Genomic DNA, 24,490 nt, shown 5'->3' with positions numbered 1-24,490 from the left:
CATTTTTTTTTTCTGTTTTTGTTGGAATGGACTAAGCAAAGAAACGATAATGTTTTCAGGAACTTAAAACCCCATTACAGTGATCCAAATGACATTTTAAAACTTTTATCTCAAAGTAAATTTACTAAGCCAGGAGTCTCCAAACACAGGTATTTACCAGAAGTTGCACTGGCACAAAAACTGGAGAGTGATTCAAGGAATGCAAGGAATAGTAACAAGATTGTTCTTTAGCTCTGTTCTTCCCTGACAATGAAGATATTTGACCTTAGTTTCTGAAAGTTAACTGTGCAAGCTGAAGTCACTGACAGATCCTCTACCTACAAGTACAGTTAATCTGGTATTGCAGATAAAATCCACTGCAAATGGAGAAAAAACACCAGTGAGAAGAACCCATGCACAAGGCAGGTATTAAAATGAATCTCTGGTAACAGAAGAAAATAAACAAACAAAACAAAAGCCCCAATAGGTTCTGAAGTCCTAGACATGCAGCAGTATTTCTACACCCAGAGAACTTCCCAGGAACAGGACAGTGTACACTGACTTCAGTGAGAGAAAGCCAGGCTTCTCCTAATGCCCACATTTGCAGTAACTTTCTTGTGGGTCATCTGCCTGTGAGCACCTTGGTCAGGCAAAGGACAGTGTTACCTTTGTGGTCACAGAAAGTAATGATGGCCGAGTTTTCTGTGGGGAAGAGCTGGACATCTGACACGGGCCCCCCTCCGCTCCGCGCACTCTCAAAGTACACTGTGAGGTAGTCTGTGGAAATGCTGTCTGGTAGGTTTTCAGCCTTGATGGCCTGTGTCAATTCAAGAAGCCTGGCAGTCATTTTGAATTCTCTAACTCTCTTGTCTTGTGAACATTTTTGGACAAATTCCTTAGTATCTGTAAGCAGAAGAGCAGTATGAACGGACTGTATTTTCCTGTGTCATTATCAGCCCTGGTTATCACTTCAGGCAGAGACATGAGCAGAGTCTACTCCCTGTATTTGGAACAAAATGGTCTCTGGTGCCACATAACTTTGTGTTGTAATAAAAAAGGTGAAAAGCACACAACCATGTTACTCTCTGCTATTCACTACCAGTATGTTTCTGTTCCCATCTCATAAGTGTATGTCTTCTCTAAAGGAGACTTTATATAATCTCCAAACTCAGTGCACTTCTACTTCTTCTTCATCTAACCCAAAACAAGACAGAAACAACAAAGTATTCTTATCCAATTTCAATAAAGATGCCAGATTTTTCCTTTTTCAGTGTAACATTTGGATCACGGGCACTTTTGTGGAGCTGTATATAAGGCATCTTTCTTGAGAGACTGCAATCTGGGTACTTTTTTAAAACAGTCTGGATCTCTAATGGGAGAGGAATCAAGCTCTGAAAGCTATTACTCATACATATACATGGAAATTAATAATGGTGTCATCCTGTCTTACCAATACTTTTTATAAAGGTAGCTACAGCAACATTTATTTCAGGTATCAGTTCAACAGTAAAGTCAGCATCTACACTCAAGCCGCTGATGTTCTCCACCAGCATCTGTAAGCAGTTTGGACTGCATGTCTTTATGTTCTCAAACACCACTGAAGGTGAGGCCTCTGCAGAGTCAGCTTCCTCCTGGAGTTCACTGTTTGGAACAAAACTCTCTGCTTTCTTCAAGGCTTTTGTATCATCTGCAGCAGAAAGATAAATAAGCCACATAAAATGTTAGTACACATTTCCTGGAATAAACAGATTCTTCTTACCCTTTCTCTCCTTTCCTTCCCCAAGAAAAGAGATTGGTAACCAAACAAATACTGCAGGGTACCTCTGGACATTTTGAGATCCAAACCAACCCAGATGCAATATTCTGCAGGCAGCTTCTTTGGGGCACAAGAATAGGGATGAGTAAACACGTCCAAGGTCACTGGTATGTCTCTGAGTCAGAGACTAAACTAAACCAAACTAAAATCCATTGAGATAAGAGGCCACAGCTGCTCAGGTGTCAGTAAGGGCTGGGAGAGACCTTGCAGCCCCTGCATCTGTTTCTTAGCCCAGGTGCAGGCAAAACAAGCCTGAACATAGCTCAGGACATCCATAGGCACCATAGGCCACCAGTAGCTCTGCATTACTTGAGGTAAAGCCTCCTGATGACCACTGTGCCCTGCCATCAGTGCAGCATGACAGCGCTGGAGGGCCCACGTGCACAGAGGGTTGACAGGGATGCAACAAAATTTTGCAAACAGAAAATATAACAGAGGTGCCCACTGAGTACCCCAGAAGTCCAGTGTCTGCCAGAGGCAAGCACATCTCCAGCTTTGCAGAGAGATGAGGGTGGAGGTGTGAGAGAACCTCTGAACTGGAATGAGCAACAGGCTGGCTCTGCCTGCTCACCAAGGTACAACAACTGATACCAAACCCATAACATTTCCAGAACATAGCTGCCTTTGAAGGCCTACCACCATAAACAAGAAGAAAATGAAACAAGAAGCAAGAGCTCTGCAGATGTTAGTTACTAATTTCTAGATTGCTGCAGGAATCATCTGTTCCACTCTGTCCAATGAAGAAAATACCGAAAGCCAGGCTGACCCAACGAAGCAATTGAGAGCAGCATCTGAAGATTTTCAGGTTCCTCTCTAGTATAACTAAAAAATATATATGACAACTTGGAGAACTGGAGCCATGTGTGGAGAAAAGCACCAACATTTTTGTTTTATGAAGAATCAGCACACAGAGTGATGGATAACATTTTACCTTTTGTTTGAAGGTTGCTCATGGCATCCAAAGCCTAAAATAAAATAATAGCCAAATATCAGTGACAGATTAGACACTCTCACCACTATTTCAAAACTCTGGTTAGGATTACAATTTTTGTTCACCTTTGTGGGAACCGATTTTTCTTCAAATGTCTCCACTCCAGTAGCTAGTGCTGTTTCAGGCTCTGTGACAATCAACCTCAATTTTCTTTCTCCTCCCAAATGCAACTGATGAGAATGTCTCGCAAGAACTCGTTGCTTGACTAAATAAAACCAAAAAAGCCCTGAGAAAATCTGAATGGAAAACCAGCTTTACATGGCATGGCACTTTCCCACCACTACATTATGACACCGTCGCGATTTGGGAATGGTAGTCTGCAATTTATTGTTTCCATTGAAACACGCCAGACCTCGCCGCTTGCTCACTTCCCTTCTCCCCTTCTCCCTTCCTCCCCCCTCCCCGCGCCGTGGCAGGATGGAGAGAACTGAAGGCACGTAAACGTTAAGGATTACAGGATGAGATGAGAACAATTGACTACAAACAGCAACGAAGTAAGAAAAACGAACATGAACAACACCAATACTGATAACAACAGACTGTGCAACAAAGGCGAGCGATTCACGGTGCTCATCCGACCCCACACTAAGCAAAACCCCGGAAGAACTCCCTCTCCTTCCGTGCCCGCAGCGCATGGCTGGAGCGGGATCGAATATCCCCAGGCAGCTGGCTGTGCTCCTCCTGCCTCCTGGAGAAGTTAACCTCGCCTTGGTCGGAACAAGGATGTACAGATACACTGTCCCGCGAAATGAAAGAGCTTTAAACTCATAACACTGACACAGTATGCACAGGCGTTTTTCCTTAAAAAAATCCCGGAAGAACAGGAGAGGACAGTACTCCTGCGAAAAACCGCCAGAGATGCAAAACTCGGCTCTAGCATGTGTTTCATAGCGGTACCCGGGGAGTCCCGGTACCAGCCCCACGCCTTGAACATCCTCTTCCTGACAGTGCCGAAATGGCTTGGGTCTGTATGTCCTGAACTTACCAGCCGGGAGAGCCAGCAACTGGGAAGCATGTTAAAGCAAGAAAAAGAAAAATTGTATATAGGTATGTGGGTGTATCTGTGTGTTTCTGCATATACGTGCCTGTGTACATATACATTTAACCCAAGTGCAGCTAAATCCTTTCCACTCTGCTGCAAGTTTATAAAAATATGTGCATGTTATAGATGTAATATTTTTATATATATATCTGTAACTAATCTAATTGTTAGATTAACATAAGCTTTACTATTCCGAGTGCAGTCTAGAGAATACTACTGTGCATCAAGATGAATATGTATGTATATGTTCCTCCTGGGATATATTTACTAGCTTACAGCCTTTACGCTAAACATAATCCAGAGGCTAGTACTAAGCATCAAATCTAAGCATACATTTAAGTAAATACCATATCCTGAGTTAGAAGGGACCCAAAAAGATAATCGAATCTAAGTTTTGGAGCTGCACAGGACATCCGCATGAATCACACCATGTTAACATACTATCTACTCTATATTGCACAGTAGGGGATGTATACAACATATTACATACTATAGATACTGCACATCACGTACTAGGCGGGATATATTATTACATCGTATGCAACAGCTAAGTTAGTACGTATCTTTTAATTTGCAGGAAGTTTAGACGTGTGAGTTACGACCCCAGCACCCCCGCAGAGAGCCCACACACTAATCCATGTCCCGGCCCCTGCCCTCGCCGGGTCCCCTCACCCCGACCCCCCCGGCCCGGCCGCTCACCCTCGGGGCGGGCGAAGCAGACGAGGATGTGCCCAGTCCCGATCCCGGTGCCGGCCCGCAGCTCGCACTCGCCGCCGCCCGAGCGCTTCTGGCTCTGGAAGTAGCAGAGCAGCTTCTTCCTGAGCGCAGGCGGCGGCTCGGCGGGGCCCCAGTCCCCTCGCACCAGCAGCGGGAAGGCGCACGGGCGCTGCCCCTCCATGGCTGCCCCGACGGCTCCTCTCCCCGCTGCGTTATCGCTTTCGATTCCCCTGCACCAAAGGCGCGGCTTTTCCCGGCAGGCACGGGGCTGTTGTGTCTGCCGCCTATCGCCACACACCTGCCCCAGGCCGCCTCCTCGGGCCTTCCGGGCACAGCTTCACACCTGCGCCCTTACGCTCCTCTCCCCCGAGGACATCCAAAGCACATCCATCACCTCCCCAAATGCCCTGGCTGCTCCTGTGCCGGGGGCTGGCAGCCCGTCTCGCTGTTGTCCCAAGAGAGGTTCTTCCACCCTGTGCGCAAGAGGCCAATCCACACACACAGTCGGGGGATTTGATTCATCCACAGTTCTGCACAGAAAGGGGGGCTGAGTGGCAAATCCACAAAGCCAGCACGGCGACTGCCATAACTTTTTCACTCTTTGTACATTTTAGCAAAAAAGAAGGCATTAATGTTCATTGGCTACATGTAACTTAGTTCTCTTATTAATTAGAATTCTATCTTTCAACACACTTGCTGAGTTGTCTTTGTTAGTTTCTTCCTTATCTTGGGGTTTTTGCCAAATGTCCTTGTGGCCTGTAAATTCTGCATTCTTTGTGTCTGCTATCAGTGGTAAATCCTTCTTCCCAAGCTTTGTTAACCTCCCCCTAAGTCTCAAATCACAGAAACATGTTGAGCCCTAAATCTTAACAAGGCAATTCTACTAACAAGTAATTTGTCTAACACCTGGACATCAGTTAGAGCTTACTTGCTAGCTGCTATCTGTTTCTGAATCTGCTATTCATAGATGAAATCTCCTTTCTTGTTGATTGCACCTGAACGTGTACAAAGATCAAACACCAAAGAACATGGTTCCTTAAGAAAATTTTTGCATATTCCACGTTTTGCATCATTGCTGCCAGAGGAACAAGACTGGGGTGGAACAAGTTGTGTCAGGGGAGATTTAGGTTGGATATTAGGAAAAAGTTCTTCAGTCAGAGGGTGGCTGTGCACAGGCTCCCCAAGGAAGTGGTCACAGCACCAAGCCTGACAGCATTCCGGAAGCATCTGGACAATGCTCTCAGGCACATGGTGTGACTCTGAGGGATGTCCTATGCAGGGTCAGGAACTGGACTTGATGATCCTTGTGGGTCCCTTCCAATTCAGCCTATTCAATGATTCTTGGTCCCCTTGTATGCTCCTAGCTCTGGCCTTTGCTTGTTGGAATAAACCCATTTGGAAAGCAACATCTCACTCACAGCCTGCACATAGCCCAGGGCTACAGATTTCTGCTCCATGCTTGATGCCCTCGGCACCTCTAATGCAAGCACTGGTGAAAAAACACCTTGGTGTCCTCTGCAGCTTCTTGTGGTGCTGGGGAAGCTGAGACCTGATGCAGTACTGGCTCCTGGGGAGAATGGTCAGACTGGTACCAGTGACCCATCAGCTGCAGTGAGGCACCTGGAGCCATCTCCTCTGGCTTCTGGCACGCTGATAAACCACTGGCCACAGGTATTTGTTATGGGGATTTAATAAGTTTATTCATTGTACAAGTGAAACTTAAGACTTTTGTCCCCCATACCAATATCTTGATTTCCAGCTCTGGGTTAAATTGATTTCAACGCACTTGATTTCAGCGATTTTCAGTGGTTAGAAAACTGAGACAGTAAAAAGCAAAAAAGCCCAAAGGGAGCATTCCAGTGCTGTCACAGAGGCAGTGATGGGATGGGTGCAAATGCATAGCCTGAGGTTTATGGCTCTATTGAGATACTTGACTTGCAGATTCATGTTATTTCACACCACCCTCCCTAGAGAAGGTGTCCCTTGGCCACAGTTACCCTGCAGTAGTTATTGCTCACATGGACACACCAACCCACGGTAAAACTTCAACAGTAACCTAACTCTGTAAAGAAAGCATTGGAAGATTTTTTTCTCAATCATACAACCAACCAAGTCAAACCCAATACATTCAGAGGAGCCAAGGGCTCTTTAAAGTTGGAGGTGCTGCAAAGCAGCAGGATTACTGTATTAAAACCAAGTCAATTCGTATCTGTAATGTCAAGTCCAGTGAAGTTCACTGGTTGAAAGCCAATGCTAAATGTCTGAAGAGGTTTAGACAAACACAAGCCATTAAGTACAACTGGTTCATTTATTGAAAACTGCTCTAACATAATACAATATGAGATTGTAACTTACAGAGTGTAAGAAGGCATCAGAAATGCAACACTGAATAGTCCATGGCTGCATTATCATTCATATTCCCCACCAGCACTTAGGAAGGTCCTAAGGCTGTATGGGAAAGCTGATACAGTACAAAGGCCCATTATGTAATCTGAAAGGTTTGCAGTAAAATATTGTGCTCAAGTGTTAATATGCTCAGCTGCTCCAAGTATAAACAAGCTTCAGGGGGATCAGAAATTGCCTGAGATTGCTTGAATGGAAACAGAAATGAATTTGATGCAACCCCTTATTGTTTTTGTTGTGTGTTTTTTACAGGTGTTTCCATCCTACATAAAGGCTGAAAGACATGCAGTTGTGGCTGCAATCAAAATACTTATCTAGTGAAAGTGATAAGGTATTCTGGATAAGCTTGAATGTCATTAAAAATTATGAACATGGATGGCTGGCTCACGTTATCAGTTGAACTGTCATACAGATCTACGGAGTTGCCAGCATTTTTTGCTGCTGGAGTAATTGCTCCTCTTATCCCCTGAGAATATTCTCCAACAAGGACTCGAGCCAAGTACATGTACTTCCTCCCATTCACATCTGGTTTAGAGTAGGTGTCGTGGGCAGAATAGCTGGCATTAACAGCAAAGTATGTTCCATTTCCAAAATTTGCAGCTGTAGTCAGAAAAAAAAAACGTTTGTGAGTGTTTCAGTAGCAGCAATTCTTTATCTGCCATGTTCAGAGCCTGTGAATCTCTGGACAACTCTGCTTTTTATTTGCCATAGGGAGACACAACAAAATAAGTAATTTTGCATACAAGGCAGGATTATACAGATGGCATGGAAAGTCAGTCCTAGCCCTATTCAGGAAAACAAGAGTTGTTTTGAAAGTTACATTACCGTGCATTCCAGCATAGCTCCGGTTAAATCCATGTTTGTTAATTAAGGTTAATGACTCCTTACTCGTCCCATGGAACAGCTTCTTCTCATTCTTTCTGCTGCCATTTTTTTTATCCATCTCACACTTTTTTATTTGGTAGGCCTTCCAAAAATATGGGTTCTGTACCCTTTCAATCTGTGAAGTTTGATAGCAAGACAGAAAGAAAGAAAGTGGGTAGGTTGCTGTGATGAAAAAAGTTAGCCGATCAATTATTCAACCTGCTTCCAAGATTCCTCTCCTAGCTCCAATGCACATATACCAGATGATGACAGATGTTAGTCAAATCCTTCCAAACTCTGGCATGGCAGATAGCAGAACCCAGCCCAAACCATGAGACAAACACTCCCTGGGAAACAATACAGGAGGCATTTGCAGGTTTCCAGGCCATAGATGCCTGCTGGGCCTGCACAGCACAAGTGCCTTATGTGGGCAAAAGATGTGTTCTGCTACAGCAAAAACCATTCCTGTTGCAGTGGGGATCCTGCAACACGCATATATCAAACCAGGACATTCCAAGGAAGGGCACTCTCCCCTGGAGCTGAAGAAGTGACTACTTAAGAGCTGCTCCAAATACCTCAATTGCAACATTAAACTGATTAGTGACAGCCAAAAAGAGTTGTCCAACTTCAGAAATCTCAGGGGAATTATTTTTCTGGTTTTATTAGTAACCATCATCACTTGCCATCGAGGTGTTCATGCTCAGAAATGATGACTTGCTTTTACCTTTTCAATTTTGAATGACTGACAGGTCCGCAGAAACCTTTCCTGCACGTCTTTATACTCTTTTGAGTTTGGTTTTAGTTCCACTATTTTGGGTTGCTCATTTTCCATAGGGTCCCACGTAGGAGGGAGCATCGTTGACTTTTGATCTGCAAAAGAAACATGATCAATCATATTCACCCAAATCCCCTGCTTAAAATGAAATATGCCCTGCTATAAATCCTTCTGGAAGTCCATACATCTTGCTTATGGATGAGTCAGAAAGAGGTATCTCCTTGAAAAGGACCAGTAGTAAATGGAAGTGGGTATGTCTCAAGAACAGAAGTGAGCCAAGAGCCAGAATGACAACTGCTACAAGAAAATTATTGCTAGTAAGCCTGTTAAGAACATCAGAACACATTACTCTCCTTTCAAAATATTTTAAATAGCTGCAAGGTTCTTTTATTTCCCAATTTGGTTCCTTTCTACATTCTCCAGAAAAGCACCTGCACAAAGCTCCTAACAGTATTTTAAATATTCTCATCATTCCCTTCTCCTAACTGGATACAACCCAGGTTTTCACATAGGAACATCAGTCTGTCAAGATGCTTTTACTTACCTTCAGATTTGTCAACACGTATAATGGGTATCTCTGTTCCTTGGGCATCCACAGCAGTCTTACGTTCCATATCCACTGTGTATGTTTGCTCACCAATGGTGACTTCAATAATTTTCTGCTTTCTCATGTAAGCATTTTCCAACTCCACATTTGTGAGACTGTTGAAGGGCACATAAGAACCCTTTGCAAAATATTTCCATTCGATTAAATTTTGTAGAAGTTTTGCCTGGATCTCTTTCTCTTTAGCAGCTTTTACCCTGAGGATCATTTTATGAACAGCTAAAGAAGCCATGCAGACATCTTTTGTAACCCCTGAAATTTCAATAGAGGTACCCTTCAAATGAAGAACAATTTTTAATCTCTCTTCTAGGTCATCCAGTTCTTCACTCTCTTCTTCACCGAAATGAGAGATAGACTCATCTACAATTTCTGTTTGAGATTGTTCTTTTGAAATTGCACCTCTCAGCCACTTTTCAGCTTCTTCCACTTCTTTTTTATTTTCACCACAAATCTGTACAACAGCCAGGTCAATTTTCTTTTCCAGAACCACTGTGGCTTTTTTCTTTGGGGGACGTTTCTCAGAGCTCCAGAGTGCTACATTGAAATACATAAAGATTGTAATCAATATTAATCTTTATTAGCTGGTGCTAAATGGATTGAACTATAAACTGCACTTAGGTGACATCTACTTACATTTAGTCATGTGAAATGCCTTGGAAATCAACGATTTGAATACTGTTGCAGCAGACTTTTCTCTTTTCTGCATGCTTGCATGGAACACACTCATCAGATGTGGCTGAAAGATGACAACTTTAATACTTTTCACAGATGGAGCAGAATTCCATTTTGCAAAGTCAGTTACTGCATCTATCATGTTGTCAGCTACCTCAGCTGGATTGCGGCCTGCCTCTCCTGAAAAAAGTAGCAGATATTTTGCTCTAAAAAGTGTTAATAACTGTCACAAATTATTAAAATATCTTTAAAAGAACAGCTATGAACATGCACAATCACCTGGATCATAAACAGTTCAAGAATAACGTCAGGCTGGCAATTAGGAAAGGTTTCTATTTATCAGGCAAAGAAAGTTAGGGGAAAATGGAAGGGAAAAATGGAAGTTTCCTTTTGTTAGCATGGCAACCAATCAGGTTATGATGGAGATAATATGTCTTGGGTAACTAATAGGCCACAGGCCTGCTGCTCAGTGGCCCAAGTAGTCCATTCCTTGCTCAAAATGCAAGCCTAGTTTTATTCATGCAAGAGGTTCCCACATGCATAGGGTGCATTTCTGGATTCTCCCACTCCAGGGATTTCTACCAAACTAACTGAAAATAACAAGAGAAGAAAAAGGGACAATCTGGGCTTTCTGACAGGTTCATGTTCCATCCGTATCAACCCTACTTGTGCAGCTGCTGGCCAGAGATGCATCATCAACTAATTTCAGCAACAGAGAACTAGGTCCCTGGCTATTCTCTGTCTGATGAGCTGCTCACACATACGAGGCTGCAGGTTCTTCAGGAAGCACAGACTTACCTTTGAATCCCTGTCAGCAATGAAATGCTGGCTTTAGAACACTCTTGCTCGTTATGTACTGGAGCACTGCAAGGAGTGAAGCTTTCTAGCTTTCATAAGCCTCTAATAACATTTTTAAAGACTGCAGTTTCCAAATGTATTTTCACCAAATAATAACCTCTCCAGATAAATCATATTTATCACTTGAGCCCTGAGATCAGCAGAATCACATGCACTGAACCCTTTTCAGAAAAGGGAGACACAGACCTGTTCCAATTGCTGGGAAGGCAACAGAGGTATACTGCTGTAGTTCACACTCCTGGAGCACCTGGGAGACCAGCAACTTGATATCATTTTGGGCAACAAAATGAATGATTTTTTTGCATGGCAGGTTTCCTGCCTGGGTGATGATATAGCTCTTGTTAGTTTGCTGGGCTGAAACATAAGTCGAAGAAAATAATCAACAATTATCCCCAACACAGATGTGTACTAGTCCTCATTAGAAAAAATAAATAGTGACAAATATACCCCAGGATAAGCTTTGTGTCTCCTTCCATAAAGTGAGCAACCCCTCTCTCAATTTTCACTTTCAAGGCACAAGAACTCAATTTATGTTTGGAAAATATTTGCCTTGTTTGGCAAATAAATAAATTTAGTGTGTGCCTTTAGTTGCCAGGTTTGCTCTATAAACTTGGAGAACTTCATGCAGACTATCACTCTGTCTTCACACACACACACACGTGTGCCATCCACCCCCAGGCCACCTAACCCAAAATACCTTCTTGGCCTATGCAAGAGAAGCCTGTTTACCTCTCATCTCTTCCATGTAATTCTTTTCCTTTGGTTGGTCTTCCAAGCTGACCTCCACACCTGCATATTTCCCCCTTCCCTTATTTTCTGAGGTTTTAAATCACATACTCATCCATCTTTGCTCCTCTTTCATTATAGTTGTTGTCCACTAGCTGAATTTGGCCTACAAATAAAAGCCTCTTCTGAGGCAGGAACCCAGCTTCACGCTACTGAAAAGTAGTCACCCACAGGATGTGGCAGTGAGTTACTAGTTAGGCCAACAGCACACATCTCACCAAGAAATAACAAAAGGAGTTGCAGCTACACAGTTGTTTCCAGTGAGAGATGGCTTCTCTATTAACATTTTTGCCAACATCACCCCTTGCTCATGGCTCTGTTCAATGTTGACTCTGTTTTTATCACAGAAATCTTGATTGGAATAAGAGGATGCAATAACTAAGAGATTTAGATCTTTATGTATTCTTAGAAGCAGTCTCCTCTTGAAGATTTTACTTTTCTTTCCCTCATTAGACGTTTTCCATGTATCACATTAACTGATTGAAAACTAGTTGCTGTAACACAGTGCATAATACAGATGGAACTTCAGTAGTCAGTACTGAGAAAGTATTCCAAGAGATTCCCTGCCATGCATTAACACCTTTGGAAAGGTCAGAAATGTTGTACCATACCTAGTACACCACATTCATCTTCAACTGCTTTTCCAGCACCATTCAGAATTGCTCTGGAGACGCCTTAAATGAGAAGAGGCACATGAATCCACTGTTAACTGCTGTTAAAATCCTATCTGAGGCAGAATTGTATGCCTCATCACATCTAAAATATCTCAATTCTGATAACATTACAGATTATTAATGAACAACACTAGCCAAAATTTTAGCCTTATATGCTTTTCAATTCAAATTGATGTTGAAAGTACCTAGCAAGTTTCACTAAGGTCAAAACCTCATTGAGGTTTGTCTTCTCCTTTAGTCTGACAGGTGTTCTATAAAAAGATTATATATATTAAAAAAATTATTAGTTTCCCTTTCTTCAAGACAGTCTTAAACATGCCATCCTGTAACACAGATTAACAAGAGATAAATAAAGTTTCAGATGCTTCCTAATTGAACTTTTGTACCCTAAGAAGCAAAACAGAAACTACATTGTGAAACAAAAAAAAAAAAAGGTTTCAAGTATTGAAGAAAGTACTTCCTCCTCTTCTTTCCCAGCCCTTCCAAGCACACACACTTTTTTCACACATAATATCAACTGAAATACCTATTTTGAGGTTGAAGGTTTGGTTTGTTATGTTTACAATGACATCTGCCTCCTCCTTGGTAATATCACCTTCTGCCACCTGGAACACGATGGAGCCGATTGTTACTTCGAGCACATTATGTGCTGAGGTTGAAGAGATGGCAGAAAAATCTGCAGGGAAAGAAACACAGACCCTGAGCAGAAGGGAGTGATGATGTAAAAGATAAGGGACCTTTTCATGGGTACAATGCCTACAGAGACCACAGTTTGGCTACACACTCAGCCTGTAAAAAGGATTGCCTGCCATGCTAACTGAAAATCATTCCTTCTCGCAGAGTCTGTACTCAACCTGCACTCATTCTCATCATTTCTGTTCATGGTAGCATGGCAGGGAAAATGTGTTTTGCTGCACACCTGGTATGCAGACACTACTTAGAGACATTTTTTACTGTTGTAAAACTCTAATGTAAGAGAGAGCAAACTTTCCAAGTCTCACTCCCTTGCTCCTGTATCTCATAGTTTCCTGGCAGGTTCTCTACTGCTTGAAAAGGTGGAACTTTTTACCCATGTGTTACTTGTAAAATCATAATTAAGTTTTCAACATGTAACTCACTTTTTTACAGGCTGCAGCTCCATTAAGATGGATAACACCAAAGATATTTCTGTTTGGTTTTGCTATTCATCTGAACATGTAAAAGACTTAAAGAGTATTTCAAAGAGGCCACTTTAACACACATAATCAGGAACTCACTTGCCTTCCCAGGGCAGAGGAAGACACTGACTTGTTCACAGTTTAATCTACTGCTGCAGCAATAAAGAAGAAGCCCTGCTTACACCTTTGACACCTTATAGCTTCTGCTGTTCCAATTCGTAGGGGCACTATCCAGATAAGGAATCACAGATACACTTTTTTTCTCAGCATCTCTAACACTAGTTCAGACATAACAGACACTCAGCCTGAAAATACTACCTTTACAGCAGCCACTCAATTTTGGGAATGCTCACCAAACAAGTACTTAAAACATCCATAATAAATGCATTCCCTGGAATACTTTAAAATTTTTTTTAAAAAATCAGTAGGCACACAGCTTCTGTGAAACAAGCTTACCTGTGCTTTGGCTAGCCTCATTTGGAGAAAGCTGCTGCACTTTAACAGCTGCAGACCTCTTTTCAAGTTCATCTGAAAATTCCTAGAGAAGGAAATGACAAACAACCCCTGTAGAAGTCTTTACACAGTAGAAATAAAGGTTTGAAAAGCTAAAAAGCATTTAGAAAGAGCTGAACACAAATTACTTCACGCCATCTGCCCCAATGCTGATGGCCAGTCCTGACACGTTGTTCTCATAGAGCAAGGCTATTCAGTGTGAGCAACACACAGAACTGCAAATAACTGAGCCAAAGCTCTAGTTACCATTCCACAGGGATACAGCAGCAGAAGGCATCCTTATACTGAGTGAGTAGTTTACACTAAACTCAGCTCTTCCAGGTAATGCCACCATTCTCTATGCACAATAGCTCCGGCTTTGAGGCAGTAGCCTTCAAGTTTAGCCTTTCAAAATGTATTAGCTCTTGCACAAAGTACAGAAGGCAACAAATACAGAAACACTTATCTGGACATCATTCACAGTGTGACTGCTCTCTTTGGGTGTGAAATGAGTAACGTGAGCATGGATATAAATTTATGCTAATGTAACGCTGAAGAAAGGGGGATGCAGAATACTGATGTTTCTACTGCAGAAGTTTACCAGCACAGCAATCCTAGCACAGTTTTATTCCTCCTAAAAAGACACCAGCATTCCATTAAAAGCACACCTTTTTTCCAAGGATACAGGCACTGATGCAGGAGTTACAGCAAACTTGTCTGATCTACAGACTGAAGAATTAGGCGAGTTGATGAGATAAAGAGTAATTACACTTTAGTCTGTATTATTCCCAGGGAACAGAAAAGGATAGGAAGGGAGCAGGACTGTACTGGATAGGTGGGAGGTAGAATCAAAAAGAGAACTGTCAGTATAGACGAGAGACTGTCAGCAAACCTTTTCTTTAGGATAAGAACAAGCACCTTGTGGATTCTTTGAAGATCATCATCTAGCCAAGTATCATGAGAGAGACCCAAATAAACCAGCATATAATAGAGAGAGGAAACCACAGTAACTCACCTGAATATTAGCCGTGTCTTTTGGATGCAACAGAAAGTGAACTTCTTCAAGAGAATTGACTCTATTTTTACTACTGAATTCAAATACTTTGTCAAACAATAATTTAGCAACAACAGATCTTGGGAATTCTAATTTCCCTGTCCCAATTGCTGGGAAAGTAATTGATTTCAAAGACAGTTCTTCAGCAATCTCCAGGCATTTTGTGATTATGTCACCCAAGACCTGTAAAGCACAATTATTTTTTCAGTTACTGGAGGTAATTTTTTTCCCGATATGTGCAATGTAACACTTTCCCTTTTAGCTGTCTCTTGGTATTAAAATACAATTAATTGCATACACATGGAATTCACAAGGAATTTATTAGCCAACAAGGGATCAGCTCCACAGTTAAAAAGAACGAGTCAAACTCTCTCAATCTTCTATGACACTGTCCCCCATTTCAAAGGAAAAGTGGCATTAAACACACTATAAATCCCAGACAAAGTCAGGCAAATAAAAACCCTTATACCTTTGAAGGTGTGTCTTTCTGGGACCACATAGGTACGACAGCATGAAGCACAACACTGCAAGCTAGATTGTAACCTTTTGTTTTCAACACAGATCCTTCATCAGGTGTTCTTCCTCCGCCTTCTTTTTTCAAGCCTGTCTGAAGCATTGGCCCTGCCTTGCTTAGCAAAGCTCTACCAAGTGGCCCTTTATCAAGCTGGAGATCTTTGCCAACACTGACGACAACAATGGATGTCTGAAAAACACACAAGCAAAAACTCTAGCTTGTAAGTATCAAATTTAAGTTTTGCATTGGATAATCAAATACAGCCTGCCTGATGGTTTACAAGGTAAATTTTTGGGACAGCAACCAGAGACAACAAAGTTTTGGAATAAACCAGAAATTATGCTCAATTCTAATATCATAAGCCTGCCCAAAGAAACACAAAACTGAGTTAACAATGAAATTTATTTCAGCCCAATGGGAGAAATGTAACAATTCTGCATTCCTGGTTTATGCATTCTACCTCCATTTGAAAAACATTTATGCACGTTTGTTCTCAAAGAGAGGCTTGCAGACCAAAATCTGAGTTCACGGAGGTAGGCAGGGCCTCCATGCATGGCTGGTTCAGGGGGACAAGAAGATGTTAAAGACAAACAAGACTGGGGGTAATCTAAGGAGAAAGAAGTGAGAAAAGCAGTAACTTAGGAATGAGAGAAATACAAAGGGCACTGAACATTGTGTCAAGCCCTGTATTTAGCTCCTCAGGAAGGGCCCCTATACACATAACATATATTCTGCCCTGGCCAATTGGAGGAGCTGCATGCACAAGCTGTGGGAGGCATCCACTCCTCAGAGATTTTGCAGGCCAATATGGGAAGGGTCCTGGACGGAGTTGCTTCCAGTATTGGCAATTGCACTAAAGTATCTATCAGCCAGCTAAGAGAAATTCAGTGCAGGAGGCAACTGGAAGTCAATTAGTGCCACTGGTTCTCCACAGGAAGTGCAGTACCAGCTGCATGTTTCACGCCAGTGTTCACCAGTGACATAACAAAGACCAATATCCCACACATGCAGGGAGAACATGCCTGGCTGTGGGCCTGGCCTCAGATGTTTGTGTCAGTGCCACCTTGAGAGCACCTGGAAGCACCAGCTACTCTCCCACAGCAAGGCACTCACTTTAACCAACATTGAGCACCCTCTTTTGCTTTTGCACTAGTACCACCCTCCCAGAATCAAGATTTCTGAAAAGATCAAGGCTGCCTGAAGATGGTTCCTGCCCAGCAAAGAAGGGTCAGGAGGGTTTGGAGCCCAGAACAATTCCTGCTGACCGCCATCGCTTCTGCTAAACTGTTACGTACCACGTACCACAGGGATCTCTGGAAATATTCAAAAGCTATCTGGACACACAACCTGCTCACTAGGGAACCCTACTTGTACAGGGAGGTTGGACTAGATGACCTCCAACCTTAACCTGCCTGTGATTCTGTAATCTGCATGCCTCTACATCAGTAGATGACAAAATGCAGTGATGCATAGCCATCTGTACCCCCCATGTAAGACAGTAATAGCAATTCTTGCTACCAGCAGTGATAGCCAATTTCAGTAACATGTAAACATGTAACATTGCCAGTTACAGACTATGGTCTACAGCTGGTTGTTTATTGGTTTTGTGTTTGTTAGTTTTAAAAAAAAAGACACTAAAGAACCCACTTGGAATTTCAACAGATGATAATTTAGAACACTTACTGTAGCATCTTCAACACTTCCTGTTTGCACCACAATGTTAAGGCCTTCCTCAGTTGTTATGAATGGGAAGTTCTTGATATACTGAGAAATTTTCCTCTGCTTAGGTTGAGGAGCTGTACTGGCCTGATGCAGTGACATGTGGGAAGGTGAAAAATCTGGAAACACTTTTCTAAATGCCTTGCTGAAAGCCTGAATGTTATCCTGTGCAAAAGCCACAAGATGAACCTCCTTCAAGCTGCAGGTGCCCCTGGATTCTTCCAAGGTCTCCTTGACGGAGGATACAATTGAATAAGTACACAGTTCCAGCGGGAAGCCAAAGATCCCTCCGCTTATAGCAGGCAGAGCTATGGAACGATGATTGTATATTTCAGCTAGTTGTAGACATTTTTTCACTGTCTTTTTTAACAACCACGTGCACTTTTGTGATTCCTCATTGCTCCACCTGGGCCCAACAGCGTGAATGACGTTCTTGCAGGGCAGTTTCCCGGCGCCCGTGATCACTGCGCAGCCGGGCTGCAAATTCCCGTGCTTCCTCACCAGCTCATCGCACTCCTCCTGCAGTGCTGGGCCAGCCGCTCTTGACAGCGCATCAGCAAGGCCACCGATGTGTTTTAGGTTTTCATTAGATGCATTCACCACAACATCAACAGGGTAATTGCACAAGTCAGCTTCATAAAGCGCTATCACAGTCTCATCCATGGTCACCTGCATATAGGGCTTGCCTCTGTTACTGTGTTCTTTCTGTTCTCCCAGCTGCTCTTCCAGTAGGACTAAACACTTGAACACTTGTTTTGCATGTGCAGCCAAAAGGTGTTCTTCCTCTTTTATATATGCCTTAGCTCCTGGTGAGTCAATTACCACACGCTTAAAATGCAGGCCAGACAGAATTTGCTCAACTAAGCTGACTCCCTCCAGCACCATTGTCTTTGGTCCACTCAAGGATATAACCTCACCGTTTTTCTGAGGGCTGAAGTCAACTTTCACACCTTTTTCTTGTAAGCCAGCCCAATCACTGGCCTTCTCTTTCTCAAAAAACTTTAGGACTGCAATGGGCTTTCCTCCAATGACCCTTTCCACCTGTGTGTTTTCATCTATAAATTTGGAAAGTTCCTCAAAGGCTTTTGCTACTGCTTGAGTGAAACCAGCAATCATGACCTGACTCTCTGCCTGAGTGACTGTGACAGCTTCATTAGAGCAGTTTTCCTTGGTTAGCATGTACCATTCCTCCTTCTGGAGGACTGACTCATCCTCCAAATCAATGCTTTTGTAATCCAGTTTCTTCTTTATTTCTTCCTCTGCTTTGAGGAGATCTTCAGGAGCACTCCCTTTCAGGATGATATCTCCCATGCCAAGCTCATAGAAGGCACTAATTTGTTTTGACATAAACAGGCTCTGAAACAGCGTTTCATTATCAGTATTCTCTAAAAACTGAAAAATGCAAGGGTGGACATTAATTGTTTTCTTTACCATTTTGTGTACATGATCGAGTATTTCCCCTTTTACTTTATAAACTTCCTCAGGCACTCCAGATAGGTTAATAACCTTCTGCAAATGATCATAAGTTATTTGCAGGCCGGGGAACTCTGTACAGAACTTTTCTTCAAGACCAGTACTCTGTAAAATTCCATATTCCCCTGGATTCACTCTCTTTACTTGCAGTTCAGTTCTTTGCTTTTCTCTTTCAATTTCTCTGGTGGTCTTTTTGATCAGCAGCTTCAGTTCTTGTTCAACCTTCTTCACAACTTCTTTTTCACCGACTAGAACATGTAAATCATCGGAAATATGTGGGATCATCAGAACTTTATCATGGGGAAAGCTGTTTCTAATGGCTTCCCACACCTCTGCGCTTACTTGACATTGAATTGCTTCGTATTTTGATATGCTGTGAGAAAATGCTGTGGAAACTTTTTCTTTCCATGCCTTGACCAATCGAAATACTGACCTCTTCTGCTCAGAAAAAATAGCTGAAGGATGCAAAGTAACTTTTGGGTCTGCACAGAGGGGTTCAGGCCACATGGGCACACAATTATACTTTGCCATTTCATGATCTATTGCCTCAATTAAGGTACTATTTCCTTGCAAATAATTCCAGATATAGGGATCCAGAGGCAATGTAACTGGATCTGGCTTCTTTATCTGTGGCCCTTCCTTTCCATATAGAGCTGTTTCCAGCGAGGTGTAGTAAGGATAGACAGAGATTGGTGTTTTGTTGAGTGAATGCTTCTTTGCCAGGATATTTGTTACATCTAAAACAAACAAACAACCCCCCAAATTATTAATGTCAGCACTTAAGATCTTACATTTTGTTTTGGTTTTTTTCCATTGTTTGGGGTTTTTAAAACTGTATTTTCTATATAATAATGTTTGTTATTTTTAAGAACATTTTTAGATTAATTTCCTCCCCTTCCCAGATAGAAATAACTCCAAATTTTTGAAGAATTACTTATTTTAAATGCCAGAAAATAAGCTGAAGAGAGACAGTCAAGCACAACAGCATCCACCTCTGGGAGGAGGTGTGCACAGTCTCTGCCTCCACTTCTCTTATAGGCTGTACTTGTAGTGCCCAGCTCCACAGTTGTTTGGGCTATTACTCAGCTGTTCAAACCACAGCTGCTCTGTTTCCCCCCAAAAGACCATCTCTTTCCTTCAACTTCCCTTCATCTTTCCCCTTCACAGCAATGCCTCCAGCTTCTCCCTTGTCCTACACCTTCCACAGTCAGTCATCTTCCTGCCACTGACTGGACAACCCACAGCACTTCCTCTCCAGCCAAAGAGCTGCCCAAGAAATTGTCCTGAGATGAGCCAGACAGCACATGTTGCCATGGGCAGCTGGTGGCCAAGGTGGCAGGCGGGGGGAAAGTCCCCTGTGCCTGTGGGGCTGTGCATTCTCCACAGAACTCAAACTGCAACCTGAACTCTGTAAGGACCAAGGCCTGGGTGAAATAAACTGTTCAGAAAATGAAAGAATTCTATGCCCTATGCCCAGCTGGTCCAAAACTGAAGCTTGCACTCCAGTTAACAAACAAAACAAAACACCATATCTGCCGTTTTACAAAGGCAAAACACCAGATCTGCCGTTTTACAAAGGCAAAGGAGGCATTTCTCTAGAAAATCCACATTTTGGTCTTTAAATGAGAGGTTCTCAAAGAAATAAGGGCTCTGCATTTCTGCATTACCTTTTTGGTCACCAAATGTAATGATAGCTGCATCTTCATCAGGCAGCTGTTGAACATCCACCACTTGTGCACCTCCGTACTTCTTATTTTCAAAGTAGACAGTTATATAGTCACTGGGTGTGTTGGGTGGTATATTTTCAGCCCTAACACTTCTTGTTTGCTCAAGGCACCGTGCAGTAATGTGTTGTTTCCTTGCTCTGTGGTTTTGATTAAGCATTTGAACAAATTCCTCTGCATCTACAAAGAGAAAGGAGGAGAAAAAGAAAAGATAAAACTCGGAGCTTGCTTTTCTACCATGATCTTAGCAGACTATCACTGTGTGCACTGATCAAAGCACTGGACTATAAAATAAGCTCAGAGGTGCCCACAAAGCTATTTCTTTCCACATACTCAGTATCTGTCCCTTAGTATTCCCCTCATTTGTTGACTACAATGACGACAGCCAGAATTTGCCACTAGTTTTCCTACTGACTACCACCAGGTCTCTTTAACCTCAGCAGAAAACAAGATCAGGTTCATATTTGGGCTATGGCTTTGTACTAGTACAACTAGTAAGACACAAGTTAACAGTTCAAATTCTCTCTCTGTTTTATGATAAATACATTCTCATTTTGGCTACTTCCCCCCTGTTATCCTCACAATGAAAGACAGTCAAATCACTTTTCTATCTATCAAGGAAAAACAATTAAGTTTCTTAAAAGATCTACTTATTTCCTGAAGGCTACCCCAAAAATTTAGGACTGGAGCATGATGTGAGAGACAAATCATTTCCAAGGCAGAAAAACCTACATCTTCTCAGAAGGACAGCTTTAGGCAAGGACAGCTTTTACTATCAATCTGTTCTCAGACCAAGTACATCCTTCATTGCTTGTTTTAAGTTATAGTTTGTTTTTAGTCCTACCAGTTGTGTTAACTATCCAAACCAGAGCTAGCTTTCTTTCTGACTTGCATTGGCCTCTACACCTCACAGATAAAGGTTATGGCATTAACTTTAGCAGAGTAAATCCTCCTTTAAAAGGACACAGTATCAGATCAAACCTTAAAAATATGAAAGAAAATACTCCCAGCTTAATCTCACACACATGCATGCAAACATGTAGCTAATAAGAAAGAGCTTCAACTCTGACTCCTCCTTACCAGTATCTCCAGTAAAAGTAACTACAGCAGCACATAACTCAGGTATCATTTCCACACTGAAGTCACCATCATCCTCTGACAAGCCACTGATATTCTCTACCAGCATAATTAACATGCAATCTTTTGTTGTCTCCTTCACATTTTCCAGCACAACTGCGGTAGGAAGCAGGGATCCTTCAGAGTTCTCCACTTGGCACGACTCCCAGGAAGTCTTCACTTGCCATGGTTTCACAACCAGATCAATTTTATTCAAGTGATGCTTTCTTTGCAAAACTTCTTGGGCATCTAGTCCCACAGAAAAACAGAGCTGTCACAGCAGAGCAGCATGTTAAATAATAGCAATAGTACATTACTTCGGCTTGGAGCAATACCCACAAAGAGATCCTGCACCAGCAAAGGCCTATTTTTAAAAGGGAGCTTAAGCAGTGTAACATCCATAACATACAATCATACCTTGCTCATCCTGAAAGGTGATGATCACTTGCTGATCCTTTTTGACAAAGGACTCAATGGTCCCCCCACCAGACTTCCTTTTATTTTCAAAGTACATTTCCACAATCTCATCTTCTATTTCCTCCCCGAAGGCAGTGGTTACTACTACAACAGAATTCCTAGAGGTTGCTTTCTCTGCTTCCAGTTTCTCACATGATTCTGAAATAAAAGATCATACCCTAATGCCTTAGGCAAAAGTTAAGAAAAAAACCAAGCTTCTCATCTTCAAAGCTTTCACGCCAATTATTGTTCAGATCACACTTAAGGTCAGGGAAAGAATAGGGTAAGAATCCCAAACAAGTTAAGCTATCACTAGTGGGAGTTGTCTATCAACATGTGAGGAGGAAACACTTCAGATCATCACCAGGCAAGGACAGCAGAAGTAAAAGACACAAAAGCTTCTTCACAAACCCACAATGAGGGGAACCAGTGCTCTTCTGCCTGCACATGCTCTCCATTCACAGTTCCAGACATTGCTGTGGGTCACCTGGGGTCTATACCTGCTGGCTGCCACGGCTGCTCAGGTGTACCTGGGGTACACAGCTCCCAATATTCCAGCACAGGTCGCCCCAGCAAGGCTGGCAGCAGCTGGGAAGGTCTGGGTAGGGACAGCCTTAGCCAGAACAAAGGCCAGCATCCACTGCTGTTCCCTAAGGAACTGACCTACCTGAGGCAGCCAGTGAAGTGCAGGCTCTAAAGGGACTCATAGAAAGGAAAAAATACATTTATTTCTTTTAGCCTGGGATCACAATTCCTACACTACATTACACAAACAACACAAGCCCCGAGGGTGAGAAGGGCACTACTGCAGCAAGAAAGTCCAGAAAACCAAAGGAACAAGAATACAATAGTCACCACTGGGTGACTCACTCACCTGTCTTCTCCTGCTGAGTACACACCGGAGTTTCCTTATTCTGGCAGATGGGAAGAGACACCTGGGGTTCATTAACTAGAGATAAATGACAATGATTTCTCAGTTGCTGGGTACTTCAAGAAGAAAACAGACACATTCATGTACACCCAGGAGCTAACAAAGCCTGAATTAAGTTTCATTTGACACTGTCAGAATCACAGACTTTCACAGACTCCTCTTTTTAAACCATATGGTGAATTGGGTTACAGAAACACTCTGAGTTCAAGAAGTCTTGGGCATAATGTTAGCACACAGTCATGCTGCATGAACCACCATGAGCAGGTCCTGCCATGGACTACAGCATTTTCCTCACACAAAAACAAAAAACCAAGAAAAAAAAACCAAAAAAAAAATTGAACATGAGAAGTGCTGAGGACATCCGCCCTTGGGAGGGAAGTGTCTTTGAAAACTGTGACGTCTGGAAGAGCCTCTGTCATGATGTGTTTGGCTCAGCATGACTGCTCAACTTCCTCGTTTAGAAGAAGAGGAAATGCAGCTACATTAGAAAACAAAAGATAGTGGAAAGATTGACCAAACTACTTTTCCAGCCTGTGCCCTCAGCCCTCACCTGTGCAATCATCCTGCTACGCACAAGCAGGTACTTTGAAAGCAGAGCTCAGCAGTCTTTGTATTAGCCCTGTGTGTATGGATTACTTCTGTGTATACGGATAGTCATGTATTGATTAGCTGTGCATTGGCCATGTATGTGTATTGATTAGTCCTATGTGTGTGTATTAGCCAGAAGTGTATTGAGTAGCTGTGCGTGCATTGATTGTGCAGTGTATGTGTGTATTAGCCGTGATACCGCGGTCGGTCTGTGCAGTGCCTGGGAAGTGGCTCGGGGGCAGCACCTTAGGAATTCCATCGTGTTTGGGATTTGGGAAATGAAGGGGGGCGCTGGGGAGGAGAATCAAAGCGCTAGAGCGCCATTCGCACGGCCCGGCCACGCAGGGGTCTCCGCCTCCTTCCCCATCCCCGCTCCTCCGCCCGGGCTCCCCGGGCCAGTGCCCCTCCAGCCCCGGAGCCCCGCCTGTCGCAGCTCCTACCTGGCGCCTCGGCCCCGCCGGCCGGTCCCGCGTCCTGCAAGGGAACGAGAGGAGAGCGGTCACCCGCGGTCCCTGCCCAGCCCGCCCCGCGCCCGCTCACCTGCGGCCGCCTCACCTGCGCGGGGTCGTTGTCCGCGGGCAGCGCGGTGACCTGCAGCGACAGCTGCCCTCCGGGCCCCCACACCAGCTCATGGACCGCCCGGCGCAGCACCCGCTGCCTCACTGCCAACAGAACAGGCACCAGTCAGGGGGATGCGGCCGACCCCGGCCGTCGGAGCCGCGGGCATCGCCATCAGCGCCCCCCGCCCCGGCCCGGCCGCTCACCCTCGGGGTGGGCGAAGCAAACTATGATGTGCCCAGTCCCGATCCCGGTGCCGGCCCGCAGCTCGCACTCGCCGCCGCCCGAGCGCTTCTGGCTCTGGAAGTAGCAGAGCAGCTTCTTCCTGAGCGCAGGCGGCGGCTCGGCGGGGCCCCAGTCCCCTCGCACCAGCAGCGGGAAGGCGCACGGGCGCTGCCCCTCCATGGCTGCCCCGACGGCTCCTCTCCCCGCCGCTTTCGGTTTCACTTCTTGACGGGGAAACCTGAGGCGCCTGGGGCTCCGCCCAGTGCCGGGAACACGCCTCCTCCTCCGGGCCCATCGGGTCG

At 43.6% G+C, this 24,490-nt stretch overlaps 2 protein-coding genes and 1 long non-coding RNA gene across 6 annotated transcripts in view; 1 reads left to right on the top strand and 2 right to left on the bottom strand.

Moving 5' to 3' along the window:
• LOC104694043 (protein mono-ADP-ribosyltransferase PARP14-like) overlaps positions 1–5,128 on the bottom strand; it is a 19,741-nt gene extending 14,613 nt beyond the window's left edge. Inside the window, exons 1-5 of one of the 4 annotated variants that reach the window (XM_039555597.1) lie at positions 4,844–5,128; positions 2,852–2,991; positions 2,727–2,760; positions 1,430–1,666; positions 646–882 (exon numbers count right to left, since the gene is read on the bottom strand). In XM_039555597.1, the coding sequence (XP_039411531.1) occupies positions 646–882; positions 1,430–1,666; positions 2,727–2,748 (496 nt within the window). In that variant the 5' untranslated portion in view covers positions 2,749–2,760; positions 2,852–2,991; positions 4,844–5,128. The other 3 variants (XM_010407094.4, XM_010407095.4, XM_010407096.4) reach the window with 3 other exon arrangements.
• LOC104694042 lies at positions 3,404–7,316 on the top strand. The gene is made up of 3 exons (XR_752676.3): positions 3,404–3,833; positions 6,067–6,216; positions 7,201–7,316. It is a non-coding gene; the product is annotated as an uncharacterized LOC104694042 (long non-coding RNA).
• On the bottom strand, positions 6,835–24,490 carry LOC104694041 (protein mono-ADP-ribosyltransferase PARP14-like). Its single transcript, XM_039555596.1, is given in 20 exon segments — positions 6,835–7,548; positions 7,774–7,948; positions 8,537–8,682; positions 9,132–9,725; positions 9,825–10,043; positions 10,908–11,075; positions 12,119–12,181; positions 12,708–12,857; positions 13,795–13,876; positions 14,846–15,067; positions 15,354–15,587; positions 17,082–19,327; positions 20,258–20,494; positions 21,395–21,679; positions 21,848–22,045; positions 22,761–22,835; positions 23,846–23,879; positions 23,961–24,067; positions 24,170–24,374; positions 24,376–24,490. Coding segments are annotated over 20 exon segments (5,838 nt in total). The 5' UTR covers positions 24,484–24,490; the 3' UTR covers positions 6,835–7,258.

Source organism: Corvus cornix, chromosome 7, assembly GCF_000738735.6.
Source record: "Corvus cornix cornix isolate S_Up_H32 chromosome 7, ASM73873v5, whole genome shotgun sequence".
In the NCBI taxonomy this organism is placed as follows: Eukaryota; Metazoa; Chordata; class Aves; order Passeriformes; family Corvidae; genus Corvus; species Corvus cornix.
This window is presented reverse-complemented; position numbering and strand designations above follow the sequence as displayed.